Source organism: Hemitrygon akajei, chromosome 14 (assembly GCF_048418815.1).
Source record: "Hemitrygon akajei chromosome 14, sHemAka1.3, whole genome shotgun sequence".
Lineage (NCBI taxonomy): Eukaryota > Metazoa > Chordata > Chondrichthyes > Myliobatiformes > Dasyatidae > Hemitrygon > Hemitrygon akajei.
The window spans coordinates 2,840,242-2,855,672 of record NC_133137.1 but is presented as its reverse complement, the minus strand read 5'-3'; the positions used below and the strand labels follow the sequence as shown (position 1 = coordinate 2,855,672).

Here is a 15,431-nt window from a genome sequence, read left to right as displayed (position 1 = left end):
TGAACTTTCCACCCCTTACCTTAAAGCCATGTCCTCTTGTATTGAGCAGTGATGCCCTGGGGAAGAGGCGCTGGCTGTCCACTCTATCTGTTCCTCTTAATATCTTGTAGATCTCTATCATGTCTCCTCTCATCCTCCTCCTCTCCAGAGAGTAAAGCCCTAGCTCCCTTAATCTCTGATCATAATCCAAACTCTCTAAACCAGGCAGCATCCTGGTAAATCTCCTCTGTACCCTTTCCAGTGTTTCCACATCCTTCCTATAGTGAGGCGACCAGAACTGGACACAGTACTCCAAATGTGGCCTAACCAGAGTTTTATAGAGCTGCATCATTACATCACATCTCTTAAACTCTATCCCTTGACTTATGAAAGCTAACACCCCATAAGCTTTCTTAACTACCCTATCTACCTGTGAGGCAACTTTCAGGGATCTGTGGACATGTACCCCCAGATCCCTCTGCTTCTCCACACTCCCAAGTATCAATTCATTGAATTGATTTTGATTAATCTCTATTGGTAGGGTTTGAAAGAGATATAATAGTCTGGGCAGTATATTCATTTTAATGGATTCAATCCTCGAACTGAAACTAAAAAACAGAATTATGTTCCATCTTGTTATATCTTCCTTAATTTTTTTATATATAGGCTGATAATTGCATTCTGATAATTTTGCCAAAGCTTTTGGCATAATGATGCCCAAATATTTGAAAGACTCTGGTTGCCATGCCCAGGGATATCCACTTCCAATTTCCCTTGGTGGGTTATAGTTATATGAAAGTAATTGGGTTTTATCTATGTTGATCTTATATCCTGATAAATGACCATATTGTTCAAAGGATTGCATCAATTTAGGTAGAGTATGTTGGTTGCCCTAGATAGATCAAAATGTCACCCAAGTAACAAGACAATTTATGCTCTGTCCCTTTAATAGTAATTCCCATAATATCTTCATTTTGTCTGATGTATTGAGCTAATGGTTCCAGATATAATGCGAAGAGTAGCAGTGACCATGCACAACCCTGTCTTGTGCCCCTTTCTAGGGTAAGACTATTTGATAAATATCCATTGATTTTAATCCTAGCAGTAGGGTTGTCATATAGTGCCTGTATAGTTTTAATAAATGTGTCATGGAAACCAAATCTATGTAAAACACTGTAAAGAAAATTCCAATTAACCGAATCAAATGCCTTTTCAGAGCTTATAGCTTTTCGAAACATCAGAAAAACTCCATGTTGACCAACATATTATAAAAGTCAGGAGCCTAGAGGTTAGTGCATTGCTATTGCAGCTCAGGGCATTGAAGTTTGGAAATCATTTCTAATGCCATCTGTAAGAAGTTTGCACCTCCTTCTTGTGAACATGTGAGTTTCCTCCAGGTACTCTGGCTTCCTCCCACAGTCTAAAGACATACCAGTTAATAGATTAATTTGCTCAGTGTAAATTGTCCTCTGATTAGGCTAGGGTTAAATGGGAGAGCATGGCTCATTGGGGCTACATTGTGCCATATCTCTAAATAAAACAAATACTCTTCCAAATAATTATGAATAATTATTTATCAATAGGCCAAAGGTCTGATGATATTTGTTGCTGCTCTCCATCTGTAGGGTCCTAATCTTATAAATAGAATCCAACTGAGAAAAATACATTGTCTTTTGTTCATTATAGGTAAGAAGATATGCAGCTCTGAAAGCAAGCTATCCAGACTGAAAACTGACAGCCTTGTTAACATGTTTGTTTAAGATTTTGCTATGCGAAATAAAAACAACATAAAAATAAATAGATTTTTTGATGATTGTTGGCCCTCCCATTGCTGTCTCTCCCACCCACCAACATCAGATCCTTGCAGAACCTGCCTGAATCGCTTGGAGGCGCTGCGACTTCCTTTTGTGGAGGGCGCGCCCCTGGGACCGTTTGCACAGGCTTCGTGTTTCCTGCCGGACCGAGGGGCGGCCGTGGATGCGAAGGCGGGTGGTTGCTAGGGAAGAGCAGGTAAATAACCGGGAGTGCTCCGGGGATTTGGGCGGTGGAGAAAGTGGAGCTTCGGGGGCTGGTGGGTGGAGAGGGAAGATGTGGAGGAGTGGGCACTAACGTAATCCGGGCTCCCCGCGCTGTGCGGGCCGATCGTTCATCAGACAGGTTACCTTATCAATTGCTCTGTTGTCCGTACCGATACGTTCAATGTATTGAATTATAAATACCATCATCTTTTTTAATAACAAGTGAAAGTCTTGAAGTCAATTATTTTGAAGGAACATTTATTCAATTCAGCCTGAAAATGTATTGATCCAATTACTTTTAAGCTTGAGTTTTCCCTTGGATAATATAGCAGTATGTACAGTATCTCCTTGTCCGTCAAGGAATGAACATAACAATTTGTGGTATTTTTTATATTAGTTGGTACCAATAGAACATAAAGTGTGGAACATAGAACACAGAAACAGGTCTTCTGTCGTCAATGTCTGTGGCGACCATGATTCTTTTTTAAAAGCACATCTATCTGCGCATGGTCCGCTTATCTTCATTCTTTCCCTGTTGAAGTGTCTTTCCAAGTGCCTCGTAAACGTTGCTAATTTATCCGTTTCCACAACTTCCCCAACAGTGCCTTCCAGGTACCTACCACTCTGTAAAATATGAAAATGTATAGCTTTATGGTGGGAGGGGTAAAGTTGAAAGGAGATTTACAATGCAATTACCGGTACATTTTAAAGAAAGATTAGCTACTGGAGGAACCCAGTGTGTCAGGCAGCATCAGTGGGTAATCAAGGAACAAAGGAGAATTAGTATTTCAGGACCAGACAGCATATGAAGATCCTGCATGAGTCAAAAGACTGGAATGAAAAAACACACAGCTGGAGAAACTAAGTGGGTCAGGCAACATCTGTGGAGGCAAAGGAATAGTTGACGCTTTGGGTTGAGACCTTGTATCAGGACTCCAGTAGGGTGTCGACCTATAATGATGACTGTGCTTTTGCATCCACAGAGACTGTCCAGCCCATTGGTTCCTCCAGCAGCTTGTTATTTTTACTTTTTAAAAAAAAACTTGCCTTCTGAATCTCTTTCAAACTTCCCCTTCTCACCTTAAAGCTATATCCTCTAGTGTTTAACATTCCTTTTTCATGTCTTACCTCAGCCTCTAGTGCTCCGAGTAATCAACCCACATTTGTCCAGCTTCTCCTTGTAGCTAATATGCTCACAATACTCCAGGTGTAATCTGAATAAAGTTTTATATGGCTGCAGCATGACTTCCTCACTATGATACTCAACAACCCTACCAATGGAAGCAAGCATTTCATATGCCTTCATAATCACCTTATCCACTTGCTTAGCCAGTGAACTATGGATGTGGACCCTAAGTTCCCTCTGTACTTTAATGTTGTGTTACGTACCCCGTAACTGGGTCACTTACCAGCAAAGATAGAGAGGTCCGTTGAAGTCTGATGGTACTATTTTTTAACAGTATTTATTGATAAAAAGACACAAAATAATAGATAGATAGATAGATACTTTATTCATCCCCATGGGGAAATTCAACTTTTTTCCAATGTCCCATACACTTGTTGTAGCAAAAACTAATTACATACAATACTTAACTCAGTAAAAAATATGATATACATCTAAATCACTATCTCAAAAAGCATTAATAATAGCTTTTAAAAAGTTCTTAAGTCCTGGCGGTAGAATTGTAAAGCCTAATGGCATTGGGGAGTATTGACCTCTTCATCCTGTCCGAGGAGCATTGCATCGATAGTAACCTGTCGCTGAAACTGCTTCTCTGTCTCTGGATGGTGCTATGTAGAGGATGTTCAGAGTTATCCATAATTGACCGTAGCCTACTCAGCGCCCTTCGCTCAGCTACCGATGTTAAACTCTCCAGTACTTTGCCCACGACAGAGCCCGCCTTCCTTACCAGCTTATTAAGACGTGAGGCGTCCCTCTTCTTAATGCTTCCTCCCCAACACGCCACCACAAAGAAGAGGGCTCTCTCCACAACTGACCTATAGAACATCTTCAGCATCTCACTACAGACATTGAATGACGCCAACCTTCTTAGGAAGTACAGTCGACTATAATTCGAATATTAATGCAAACATACAGATAATATACTTCGTCAATACTAACTCTAAAAGCGCGGGTATAATAATAATCAATAAGAAATAGCTCTATCGTTGTCTAGGGGATAATGTATTGTCTGATGGAAATATAAAAGTCACTGTCATTCAAGATGCAGCTCTTTGGGTTTACGAGAGACGGTTTTAAATTTGCCCAGGTCTTTTATGATGCCAGTCCTTTGAGTCGGGGGAGTTGATTTCCCCGTTGCTAGCTAAAAGCCGTTTTCCGTGGTTCCAGCCACCAGTCCCAAGCAACGGAACTGAACGCACGTTGCCTCCTTCAAATGGCTTCCCGCTATTACGGGATCGCTAGCGTTTCTTCTGGTGCGTCTGAGGGGCTGTTCCTACAGCCCCTCTTTTATCCTGACTTGCAGGGTTGTAGATATCAATCAGGTTGGGGTGATGCAATCTCTTTCTCACCCAGCCCACTTTTGCCTGAGGCCATTCACGTAGCATAGCATCTCAATCCACAAATGTGTCTCCAAGAGACAATGGCCATGTCCCGTGGCTTTGAATTGCTGGGGAACGAGGCATTCTGCACGTCTCTCTCTCATTTCCTGGGTCCCCTGACCCAACCCAATAATGATCTTGCGATTCTCACAAAGGAGGGGGCTGCATGCATAACAGTTGTAAAGGGGTCTACCAATAACTGTGTACTTTCTACTTTTATTTAACCTCCCAAAGTGCAACACGTTGCATTTTCCTGGATTAATGTCTCTGTCCATATCTGTATTTATATCCTGTAGTGTTCTTTGATATCTTTTATACTGTCCACAACTCCACCAATCTTGATGTCATCCACAAACGTGCTAATCCACCTATCTGTATTTCATCCAAATCATTGATATATATCACAAACAAAAAAGGTCCCAGCACCAATCCTTGCAGAACACCACTGATCGCAGACCTCCAGCCAGAAAAACACAGCTTTTCACCCCTAAGGTCTGTCTTCTATGGGCAAGCCAATTTAAAATTTGTAACTCATCCTGAATCCATACGTCTTTATCTCCTGAATCATGTTGCTGGATGTCTTGCTTGTTTGGGCTTTTATGCATGGCTCTTTAGTCTCTGCCTATATGCAGGAAGGAGGAGGACAGCCAGATGGTTAGATTTCCTGAAATGTGGTTGAGGGGTGGAACAGTAGGCATTCTCGATGGTAGTGTGGCAGAGGTTGAGTGTGTTGGGTCCTCTGGTGCTGCAGGTGATATACTAGTAGCAATAGGGCAGAGATTTCTTCAAATTAACCTGACTGAAATCCCCAGCAAGGATATGAAAGGCGTCCAGGTAAGCCAATTCTTATTTGTTAATCATGGCACTCAATACATTGAGTGTTAGTTGTCAGTAAGCAGCAGTTAGGATCATGGCAGAAAACTCTCTTGGTAAGTAAAACAATCAGCACCTAATTATCAGATGTTCGAGACTGGGAGAACAAGAGTGATGCAAAATCACTACGTCCGTCCGAGCACCAATATGCTTTAATCATGAAGTAGATGCCACTGCCTTAGCCCTTTCCTGATGCTGTTGTCCAGTCCATCCAGTGGATTGAGAACCAATGTAAAGGCATACTCGCTAGTCTTTTTATTGTCTCTATCGTGCTGTTGTGGTTTATCAAAAGTTTCATGTGTCTTTTGATTAGTAAAAGACTTTACTCACCCTGTTAACTCTTTCAATCACTCACGCATTCGATCAAACTAACCACGCGGTCTTATCTCTAAATCAGTAGCAGCCATTTTCTGGATTTTTACGCATTCCTTCTTCATAAGCTTAACAGTGGTATTTTTCATCTGGATTTTTTCACTGATTTTATCTAACTGAGATGTTTTATTCAGGTAAGAGATCCTAGTAAGTTTCATGACTTTGACTATTGTTTTGATTCAATCTTATTTCATATGTACTTTTATCACTCCAAGATCTCAAAATATTAATGGATTGCTCCAGCAACCAAATACGTCGCAAACACATATGTTGATCCAGTAATCAAATAGATCACGACCATAGAGTTTACATCTGAATAGATTGTGCAACCACTATCTTCACCAGATACCAAAATAGATTGCAACCAATATTTCCACAGCAGTTTCTCTTTTAAATAGCTACGAAGTAGCCCTCAATCCTGATTTCCATCCAATATTCAAAGCCAGAAATTTTTTCTCAGATAGCAAAGGAACAGAGAAAGTTCTTACCTGTTTGTTGCACACTAAAAATTGCCTGCTTTGTCTTCGAGTGCAACCAATTTTCAGCTTCAGAATATCTCTGCCAACTAAGCCAAAAATGTTGTTTCTGGGATTTAAATCCAAGGTTTTTTCAGAAGTCAAGTATGAGGCAGAAAACTTGTTGTTTCACAATTGTTTTATTAAGAGTTGATAGAACAAAGAGAGCAGGAACAGAACAGTGACAGGGGGTCTTACTACCTGAAGAGAGGATCTAAAGAAAAGGAAGATGGTACCTAGCACAAAATAGCTACTTTTATACCACAGGGCTAAGAAAAATTCCATAGATAAGAGAGAACCAATTAGAAAATACTTATTCAATATGGAAGTAAAAAGTTAACCAATGAGAAAATACCAGCCAATTAATATAGTACTAAGTTTCCAGAATTATACTTTGTAAAGCCACTTTACACTTCTCATATTAAACTGTTATGTACATAAAGGCTATTTAAAATCTAAGCAGATAATTAATTGTTAATTACAAAGAAAATGACAATTAAAATTGAACAGTTGGATCCAACATTTGTATTAACATATCAGAAGATATGCCCTGAGACCAGCTAAATTGTGTCATCACAAAGAAGGCATGGCAGTGCCTCTACTTGTTTTGAGATTTGCATAGATTTGGCATGTCAGCAAAAACATTGACAACTTCTATAGATGCACAGTGGAAACTATCCTGATTGGTTGCTTCATGGCCTGGTGTAGAACTACCAATGCCCAAGAATGGAAAAGGCTACAGAAAGTAATGGATACAGCCAATCTATTAGAGGGGAAACCTTCTCGCCTTTGAGTATATTTACATTGATCACCACCATTGAGCTCATCTACACAAAGCGTTGTTGCACGAAAGCAGCATCTATTATCAGGGACCCCCGCCACACAGGACATGCTCTCTACTCACTGTTGTCACCAGGAAGGTCAGGAGCCTTGGCACTCACATTACCAGGTTCAGGAACAATTGTTACCTCTCAAATATCAGGTTCTTGAACCAAAGAAGATAACTTCAATCAATTTCACTTACTTCATCATTTCAAAGTTCCCACATCTTACAGACTCACTTTCCAGGATTCTTCATCTTATGTTCTCGATATTTATTGTTTGATTATTTATTACTATTACTTTCTTTTTGTACTTGCACAGTTTGTTGTCTTTTGCACACAGGTTGAATGCCCAAGTTGTTGTGGTCTTTCATTGATTCTGTTACGGTTGTTGTTCTATGGTTTTATTGAATATGCCTGTGAAAAATGAATGTCATTGTTGTATATGGTAACATATATGTACTTCTAACTTTGAGCACTGTCACAAGAAAACATCATCTATCATCAAAGACCACCCCCTGCCCATCCAGGCTATGCTCTCTTCTTGCTATTATCATTGGACAGGAGATAGAGCAGTTTTAGGTCCCACACCACCAGGCTCCGCAACCTGCATAGATAATTTGATTCAGCACCACTCTGATTTGATTCTACAACATACAGGCTTACTCTCAATGACTCTTTACAACTCAGATTCTCAGTCTTATCTTTATTTTCAGTTTGTCTTTTGTACATCAGTTGTTTGTCAGTCTATTTCTGTTTATGTGTAGATTTTTTGTAAAATTCTATTTTTTTCCCCTGTAAATACCTGTTTGGAAATGAATGTCAAAGTAGTATATGATAGCATATACATACTTTGTACTTTGAACTTTATGTATGTATGGCTGGGAATGTTGGATTTTACTTGACACAATAGAGAACAATTTGTTATTTATTGGATTTCAGTGTGAAGGTTTGCTCCAGTGATAATATGGCCGTACCACAGCAGGCTGGAATATCTGGCCTAGATGCACAGCAGACTCTCTTGGCCACCGTCAGTGGAAATGTACAAAAATATGCAGTCAAGAAGAAGAAAGTCCTCAACGCAGAAGAGCTGGAGCTGTATGAGCTTACCCAGGCAGCTGGTGTTGCTATGGACCAAGAAGTGTTTAAGTAAGTTCAGAAATAGTTATGAAAAGTTGAGATTGGCTGGTGTAGTTCCTTATTTAGCAGTGAATATGCCACTGTATATTTCCAAACATTTTTTTCAATTGTGATTAAAATATTGCATAAAGCTTTTCATAATTATAGCAATTTATTTCATCAGTCTTTGTAAAGGTGTAATTGAAGGAAATCATTTCCAAATATAATGATGTTGAAAAAAAGAACAACACACACAAAATGCTGGAGGAACTCAGTAGGCCAGGCAGCATCTACGGAAAAAAGTACACTAGACGTCTTCAGCAGGATTGGAGATAAAAAGCTAAGGAGTAGACTTGAAAGGCAGGGGGAGGGGAGAGAGAAACGCCAGGTGAAGGTGAAACTTGGAGAGGGAGGGATGGAGCAAGGAGCTGGGAAGTTGATTGGTGAAACAGACAGAAGGCCATGGAAGAAAGAAAAGTCGGGGACAAGGGAATGGGAGATAGGTAAGGGGGGGGAGGGGAGACATTACTGGAAGTTTGAGAAATTGATGTTCATGCCATCAGGTTGGAGGCTACCCAAACAGAATATAAGGTGTTCCTCTAACCTAAGTGTGGCCTTATCCTGACAGTGGAGGAGGCCATGGATGAACATAACAGAATGGGAATGGGAAGTGGAATTAAAATGAGTGGCCACTGGGAGATTCTGCTTGTTCTGGCAGACAGAACGTAGATGCTTGGTGAAGCAGTCTCCCAATCTACGTTGGGTCTCACCAATGTACAAGAGGCCCCGCCAGGGGTACTGAACAAAGTATATGACCCCGAGTCACAGGTGAAGTGTTGCCTCACCTGGAAGGACTGCTTGGGGCTCTGAATGGTAGTGAGGGGGGAAGTGTAGGGTCATGTGTAGCACTTGTTCGGCTTGCAAGTATAAGTGCCAAGAGGGAGATCAGTGGGGAGGGACGAATGGACAAGGGAGTTATATAGGGAGCGATCCCTGCAGAAAGCGGAAAGTGGGGGGGGGGGGTGGGAGAAAGGTGTATTAGGTGGAGGGATCCAGTTGAGGGGTCAGAAGTTTTGGAGAATTATGTGCTGGGCACGGAAGCTACTGGGGCGGTAGGTGAGGACAAGAGGAACTAGGGTTCCTCCTGGTAGTGTGGCGGGAGGATTGGTTAAGAGCAGACGTGTGAAATGGAAGAGATGCGGTTGAGGGCAGTGTTGATGATAGAGTAAGGGAAGCCCCTTTCTTTGAAAAAGGAGGACATCTCCTTCGTTCTAGAATGAAAAGCCTCATCCTGAGAGCAGATGCAGTGGAGATGGAGGAATTAAGCGAAAAGGATTGCGTTTTTACAACTAGCAGCGTGGGACGAAGTATAGTCCAGGTAGCTGTGAGAGTCTGTCGTTTATAATAGACATTTTGTGGATAAGCTGTTTCCGGAGATAAAGACAGTGAGATCAAGAGAGGGAAGGGAAATGCTGGAAATGGACAGGTGAATTTGAGGGCAGGTGGCAAGGTGGATGAAATCGACGAGTTCATGAGTTCTGAAAAAGATTTTGTTTAGGCATGAAACTTCAAAGTAAGATGTCTACTACTTCTGTTTGATAGTCTGTAGCTGAGCTTAATGGCTTATTTGTCTCCAATCAGAAGTTTGTGGTTCAATTGCCCCTTTTGGAGATCTGAGTGAGAAACTTAGGTCGAGGCTTCAATAAGCAGTGCTAAATAGTGTTGTGACTTAGTCACCCAGAGAGACACTGAAGCTGGTGATATAAAGGTCTTTATTCATCATGACAAGCAGGCATTTTCCTCTAGACTGTCTTGGTAGAGTTGCTCAAACTCAACGTACAGTCAATTTTTTTTACCCCTAAGATCAAAGGTAACAGCAGATGATTCAATGCAATTTCAATAGTTATAATGACATTGTTTACTTCAATATTTTGGGTTTGACAGTACTTTCTTTGAGTTACATATCTACAGTTAGACACACCTCTGAAAACAACTTTACTGGGATGAAGTAATTTATACAGATGGTCTAAATGCTTCTGGGAACATAGTTCCAGACAACCAAAATAAACGTCTTGAGTACTGATGCTTTGAGTACACCAGTATCCTAACAATTGTTAAAATAGCTATGCACTGACCTCATTTGATGTGCTAAGTCACAATATTAGTCTGGTCTGCAAACTTTCTTGAACATAATTACCATGGTGCAAATAACAGCCAGTGTTGTGTGGTTTGATGAGGGCCAATTAGCATACTCCATTGTCTTAGAATATATAATATGCTGGAGGAACTCACCAGGTCATGTGGCATCTATTAAACAAATAATTGACGTTTCAGGCTGAGATCTTGATGAAGGGTGTTGTCCTGAAACATCAGTTATTTATTCCACTCCATAGATGCTGCTTGACCTCTGAGCTCCTCCATCATTTTGTTTGTGTTACTCTGTACTATCAGCATCTGCAGAATCTCTTGTGCTTACCCATTGTCATACATTTGGCTGATGCAGACCAGAACATCTCATTATCATTTCACATTGCAAATAATATCTCGAGCAGCCATCCCTTGCTGTGGGCCAGCAACTATGCACTGTGGTCAGTGCTGTTTGTTTGTAATGCTGTCCTTTTACCTACAAGCTGTTTACTGCTTGTGATTTACATTTAGAACTGAAGACTGGTTCTTGCTTGAATTAATATCTGCTATATCCATTCAGCCCCACACACTGTACAGTTAGGTTTGGGCAGATGTGTATCTTAAATTTTTTTTTCTGCATTGGTTCAATGAATGGCTAATATTCCCGTTTAACTTAATCCTATTCATCTCTTATCTGGTACTTTCAATGTACTTAAATAATTTTCCTGGAGTCTTGGCCAATATTTGTTACTTAATCAACATTACTAATGCATTTTGGATGTCCGTGTATCTTATTTCCATTTATGGAAAAAAATGTCACATTTTCTTAATTCATTGAACACTTTATCATTACAGTGATAGGAGCATCCATTAATTCTTCCAATGCATCCCACCCACCCCATTTCTTTTTGAATGCTATGTATTTTTTCTTCCGATAGAGGTTAACATGTCTTCTCTCACAGATGTCAACTCACTCAGGTATTTCTATGTGATCATTTATCATTTGCTTTCAGTAAGTACTGTCCTCAAGCTAAATTACTGAGAAATCAATGAGCAGAATTCCTGTTTGCCTGCTATAGAATTCATTGTCTCTCAGGAACAAAAGCTGTAAATCTGAGCTTATTTTGAATCATGTCATTCTGCAAATAGCTCTTCAGTGTTGAGTCTATGCTGTTTAAATTGCATTATGTTGCTGTTTCCTCGTGTTTGTAGTCATTCTAGTTTTTTCTTTGAAGTTGCAGTAATCTCCATCATTCATGTGGAGTTTGTTTCAGAATTATACTTTTTCAAAAGAAAACATTGATTTTAATTTACATGGCTTTATAATATGCCTTTCTACAAATGACTCCCACAGCTTTCCACAAGCCATTTTTATTTTTAAATCTTTGAAGTATTTGCCATTAACTTTTATATTAATAGAGTGGACTTCATAATTGCTGTTACTTAGGTATGTTGTTCCGTATATTTTAACAACTCTTCCAGCATTTCATACCAAATAATTATGTATATCTTTGTGATATTCCTTCAGATGAAACATTACACAAGTAGAGAATCAGTGTATCTGTGCATATTTATTGATTGTTGAAATGGTCTGGTTCATCTAATGTCTGTTTTGTATTTTGGCCATCAGAATAATTGTGGATCTGTTGAAGATGAATGTCGCTCCATTGGCAGTTTTCCAGATGCTGAAAGCTATGTGTGCAGGACACAAAATTGCAGAGGTATCCTCAACTGAAACACCATCCACAACAACACAGAGCAGTTTGGCAGACTCCAGAGGTAAGTAATGAACAATTGACTGGTGGAAATATAACCCAAAATAATTACTATTGGACAAACAATATATACTTTGCAGGTATATCTCAAATTCAATTATTCACATATAGATTACATACTCCACAGTGATGTTGTTGAAATTTTGTAAAGATTTACAGAATCTGAAAGACCAACAGATTGAGACAAATATTATTGATGAAATGTGGAATTTATAACATGGTAAAACGCATTTAATCCAAATGTTATCTGAAGAATGGGTCCAATTAATTTAAAAATCAGTTTTAATTAGCTCAGTTCTTTCCACCAGTCTGAATTTATTTAGATCTGTCTCAAAAGAGGAGTTACATTTGCACCACTAGTGCTTTCAGGTTTATTCTAAATCTGAAAAGTACAGCATATGTCTGTGATCACTGGCATAGTCAGTTCACTATGTAAGGTGTGCAGTTTGTGGAGAGATATTCTCTGAAAGAAGTGAAGTTGGAGCCAATGTTTTCTCAAAACTAATCAGTTGCAGATTCCACAAATCAAAAGTAAACCAGTAGAAATAGTTCACAAGTACATTACCAAGCTCTCAGCCACACAATAGTGAGTGAAATAAAATACAGTTAAAGTAAAATAAACTTCAACATGGTAAAATTATTTTTAATGAACAACCCCAGCTCACAACATTCCCATCTTTTATCATAACTATCCTAATACTGACTTTGTTCCCCTCCTTACAAGATGTTAATTCATCTTGGAGAAAAGTTCACAGGTGCTGGGCACTTTATGTTCATTTATGCATCCCAGAGAATGGGTGCTGGAAGCCAAGACTGATTTTTTTTCCTTTTGTAGATGTTTGGTACTTTCCCTTAGGGGTGAATTAGTGGATGATTTTGTTTTCCTCCCTTACCCTCACTTCTGCCCTGTTTAGGACAATGGAACAATTTTTTTTGCAGTTATGGAGTCATTATCTAACCCAGCTGACTTGACACAGATTGAGCATTGAGACTGGGACTTTTCAGAGAGTGACAGAATTTAACAGCAGGTGTCAGGTGATCATGGCCAATCAATATTCTGTTCCTGATCTCTTCCCAGCTCTTTGATTTCCTTAGCCAATGGTTGTTTATCTAACTCTTTAGAAACGTAGAAAACCTACAGCACAGTACAGGCCCTTCAGCCACAAAGTTGTGCCAAACACATCCTTACCTTAGAACTACCTAGACTTACCCATAGCCCTCTATTTCTGTAAGCTTCATGTACCTATCCAGGAGTCTCTTAAAAGACTCTATCATTTCCACCTCCACTACCACTGCCAGCAGCCCATTCCACACACTTACCACTCTCTGCGTAAAAAAAAAAACTTACCCGTCATCTCCTCTGTACCTACTTCCAAGCACCTTAAAACTATGCCCTCTCCTGCTAGCCATTTCAGCCCTGGGGAAAGGCCTCTGACTATCCACACAATCAATGCCTCTCATTATCTTGTACTCCTCTATCAGGTCACCTCTCATCCTCTGTCACTCCAAGGAGTGAAATGTCAGGTTGGGTCAGGTTACGGTAGGACTCAAGTGCAGACCAATGAATGCTCTTTTACCAGGATTTATTAGGGAGCACAAGAGCAACAGTCTTTCAAAAACAGGAGGCAGGCACAAATCCAGAATGACAGGCAGAGGTTTTACCCAGGAAAGGCAGTCCAGCAAGGGCAGACAATCCAGAGCACACAGGTGAAAATCCAGAAACACAGAGTCCAGCAAAATCAGTTGGCAGCAGTCACAATGGCCAGCTAGAACAACTCAGGTCAAAGCTGGGACAAACTGGCAGAGAATGTAAGTCAAGGCAGGGTTTAAATGGACCAGGTAATGAGTGAAAACAGAAACAGGTGGGTGCTAGTGAGGAGATAAGTGAGTAATTGGCGAAAGTCCAGTAAGAAAAGGGGCTGGGTCAAAACCCACATGGCCAGGTGAAAGAAGGCAGAAATTAAGGGCTGTCGTGGTCCAGAGCTATCAGCAGAGGCCCTTCGACCCAGTGTTTAGGCCGGATCCTTAACAAAAAGGCTGACTTCACTCAATCTATTCTCATAAGGCATACTCCTCAATCCAGGCAACATCCTTGTAAATCTCCTCTGCACCCTTTCTATGGTTTCCACGTCCTTCCTGTAGTGAGGCGACCAAAATTGAGCACAGTACTCCAAGTGGGGTCTGACCAGGGTCCTATATAGCTGCAATATTACCTCTCAGCTCTTAAATTCAATCCCATGGTTGATGAAGGCCAATGCACCGTAAGCCTTCTTGACTACAGAGTCAATCTGCGTAGCAGCTTTGAGTGTCCTATGGACTCGGACACCAAGATACCTCTGATTCTCCACACTGCCAAGAGTCTTACCATTAATGCTGTATTCTGCCATCATATTTTACCTACCGAAATGAACCACCTCACACCTATTTGGGTTGAACTCCATCTGCCACTTCTCAGCCCAGTTTTGCATCCTATCAATGTCCTGCTATAACCTCTGACAGCCCACCACACTATCCACAACACCCCCAACCTTTGTGTCATCAGCAAATTTACTAACCCATCCCTCCACTTCCTCATCCAGGTCATTTATAAAGATCACGAACAGTAGTGGTTCCAGAACAGATCCCTGAGGCACACCACTGGTCACTGACCTCCATGCAGAATATGACCCATCTGTAACCACTCTTTGCCTTCTGTGGGCAAGCCAGTTCTGGATCCACAAAGCAATGTCCCCTCGGATCCCATGCCTCTTTACTTTCTCAATAAGCCTTGCATGGGGTATCTTATCAAATGCCTTGCTGAAATCCATATACACTACATCTACAGCTCTACCTTCATTAATGTATTTAGCCACATTGTATATATTTAAAAATTTTGCCTCAAACTGGCTTTTGTAATGGAGAATTCTAGTGATTCACCTCTTCTTTGGCTGAAGAATTTTCCCTTCATCTTAGTCCTAAATGGCTTACCCTGTACACTTAGGCTATATCCCTTGGTTTTGAATATCTCCATCATAGGAATATCTTTCCTATCTCTGCAGTCTCATTGGAATTTTAGAAGCTTTACCAAAGGGTGCCTCTTTTCCCTTGAATCTAAACCCAGTTATCCTAATCACTATTTGTACATTGGTGTTGTCATCCTTGGAATTAGTCTTCAGGAATTTTCATTGCAATCCCTCTAGAGCAAAAATATCCATCCAAGGAGACCAAAATACCACTCAATAACCAGGGTGTGTCCTAAGACTCTGTAAAACCTCAGCAAGGCACCCCTGT

The 15,431-nt window shown here is 40.4% G+C and overlaps 1 protein-coding gene across 3 annotated transcripts in view; it reads left to right on the top strand.

The window, feature by feature from the left end:
• The first annotated feature begins 1,840 nt into the window (after nucleotides 1–1,840).
• The window catches only part of mzt2b (mitotic spindle organizing protein 2B), a 39,813-nt gene continuing 26,222 nt past the window's right edge, over nucleotides 1,841–15,431 (top strand). For 2 of the 3 annotated variants that reach the window (XM_073065351.1, XM_073065350.1), the window contains exons 1-3: nucleotides 1,841–1,989; nucleotides 8,083–8,289; nucleotides 12,017–12,165. In XM_073065351.1, the coding sequence (XP_072921452.1) occupies nucleotides 8,108–8,289; nucleotides 12,017–12,165 (331 nt within the window). In that variant the 5' untranslated portion in view covers nucleotides 1,841–1,989; nucleotides 8,083–8,107. The remainder of the gene's footprint in view (nucleotides 1,990–8,082; nucleotides 8,290–12,016; nucleotides 12,166–15,431) is intronic. The other variant, XM_073065352.1, reaches the window with a different exon arrangement.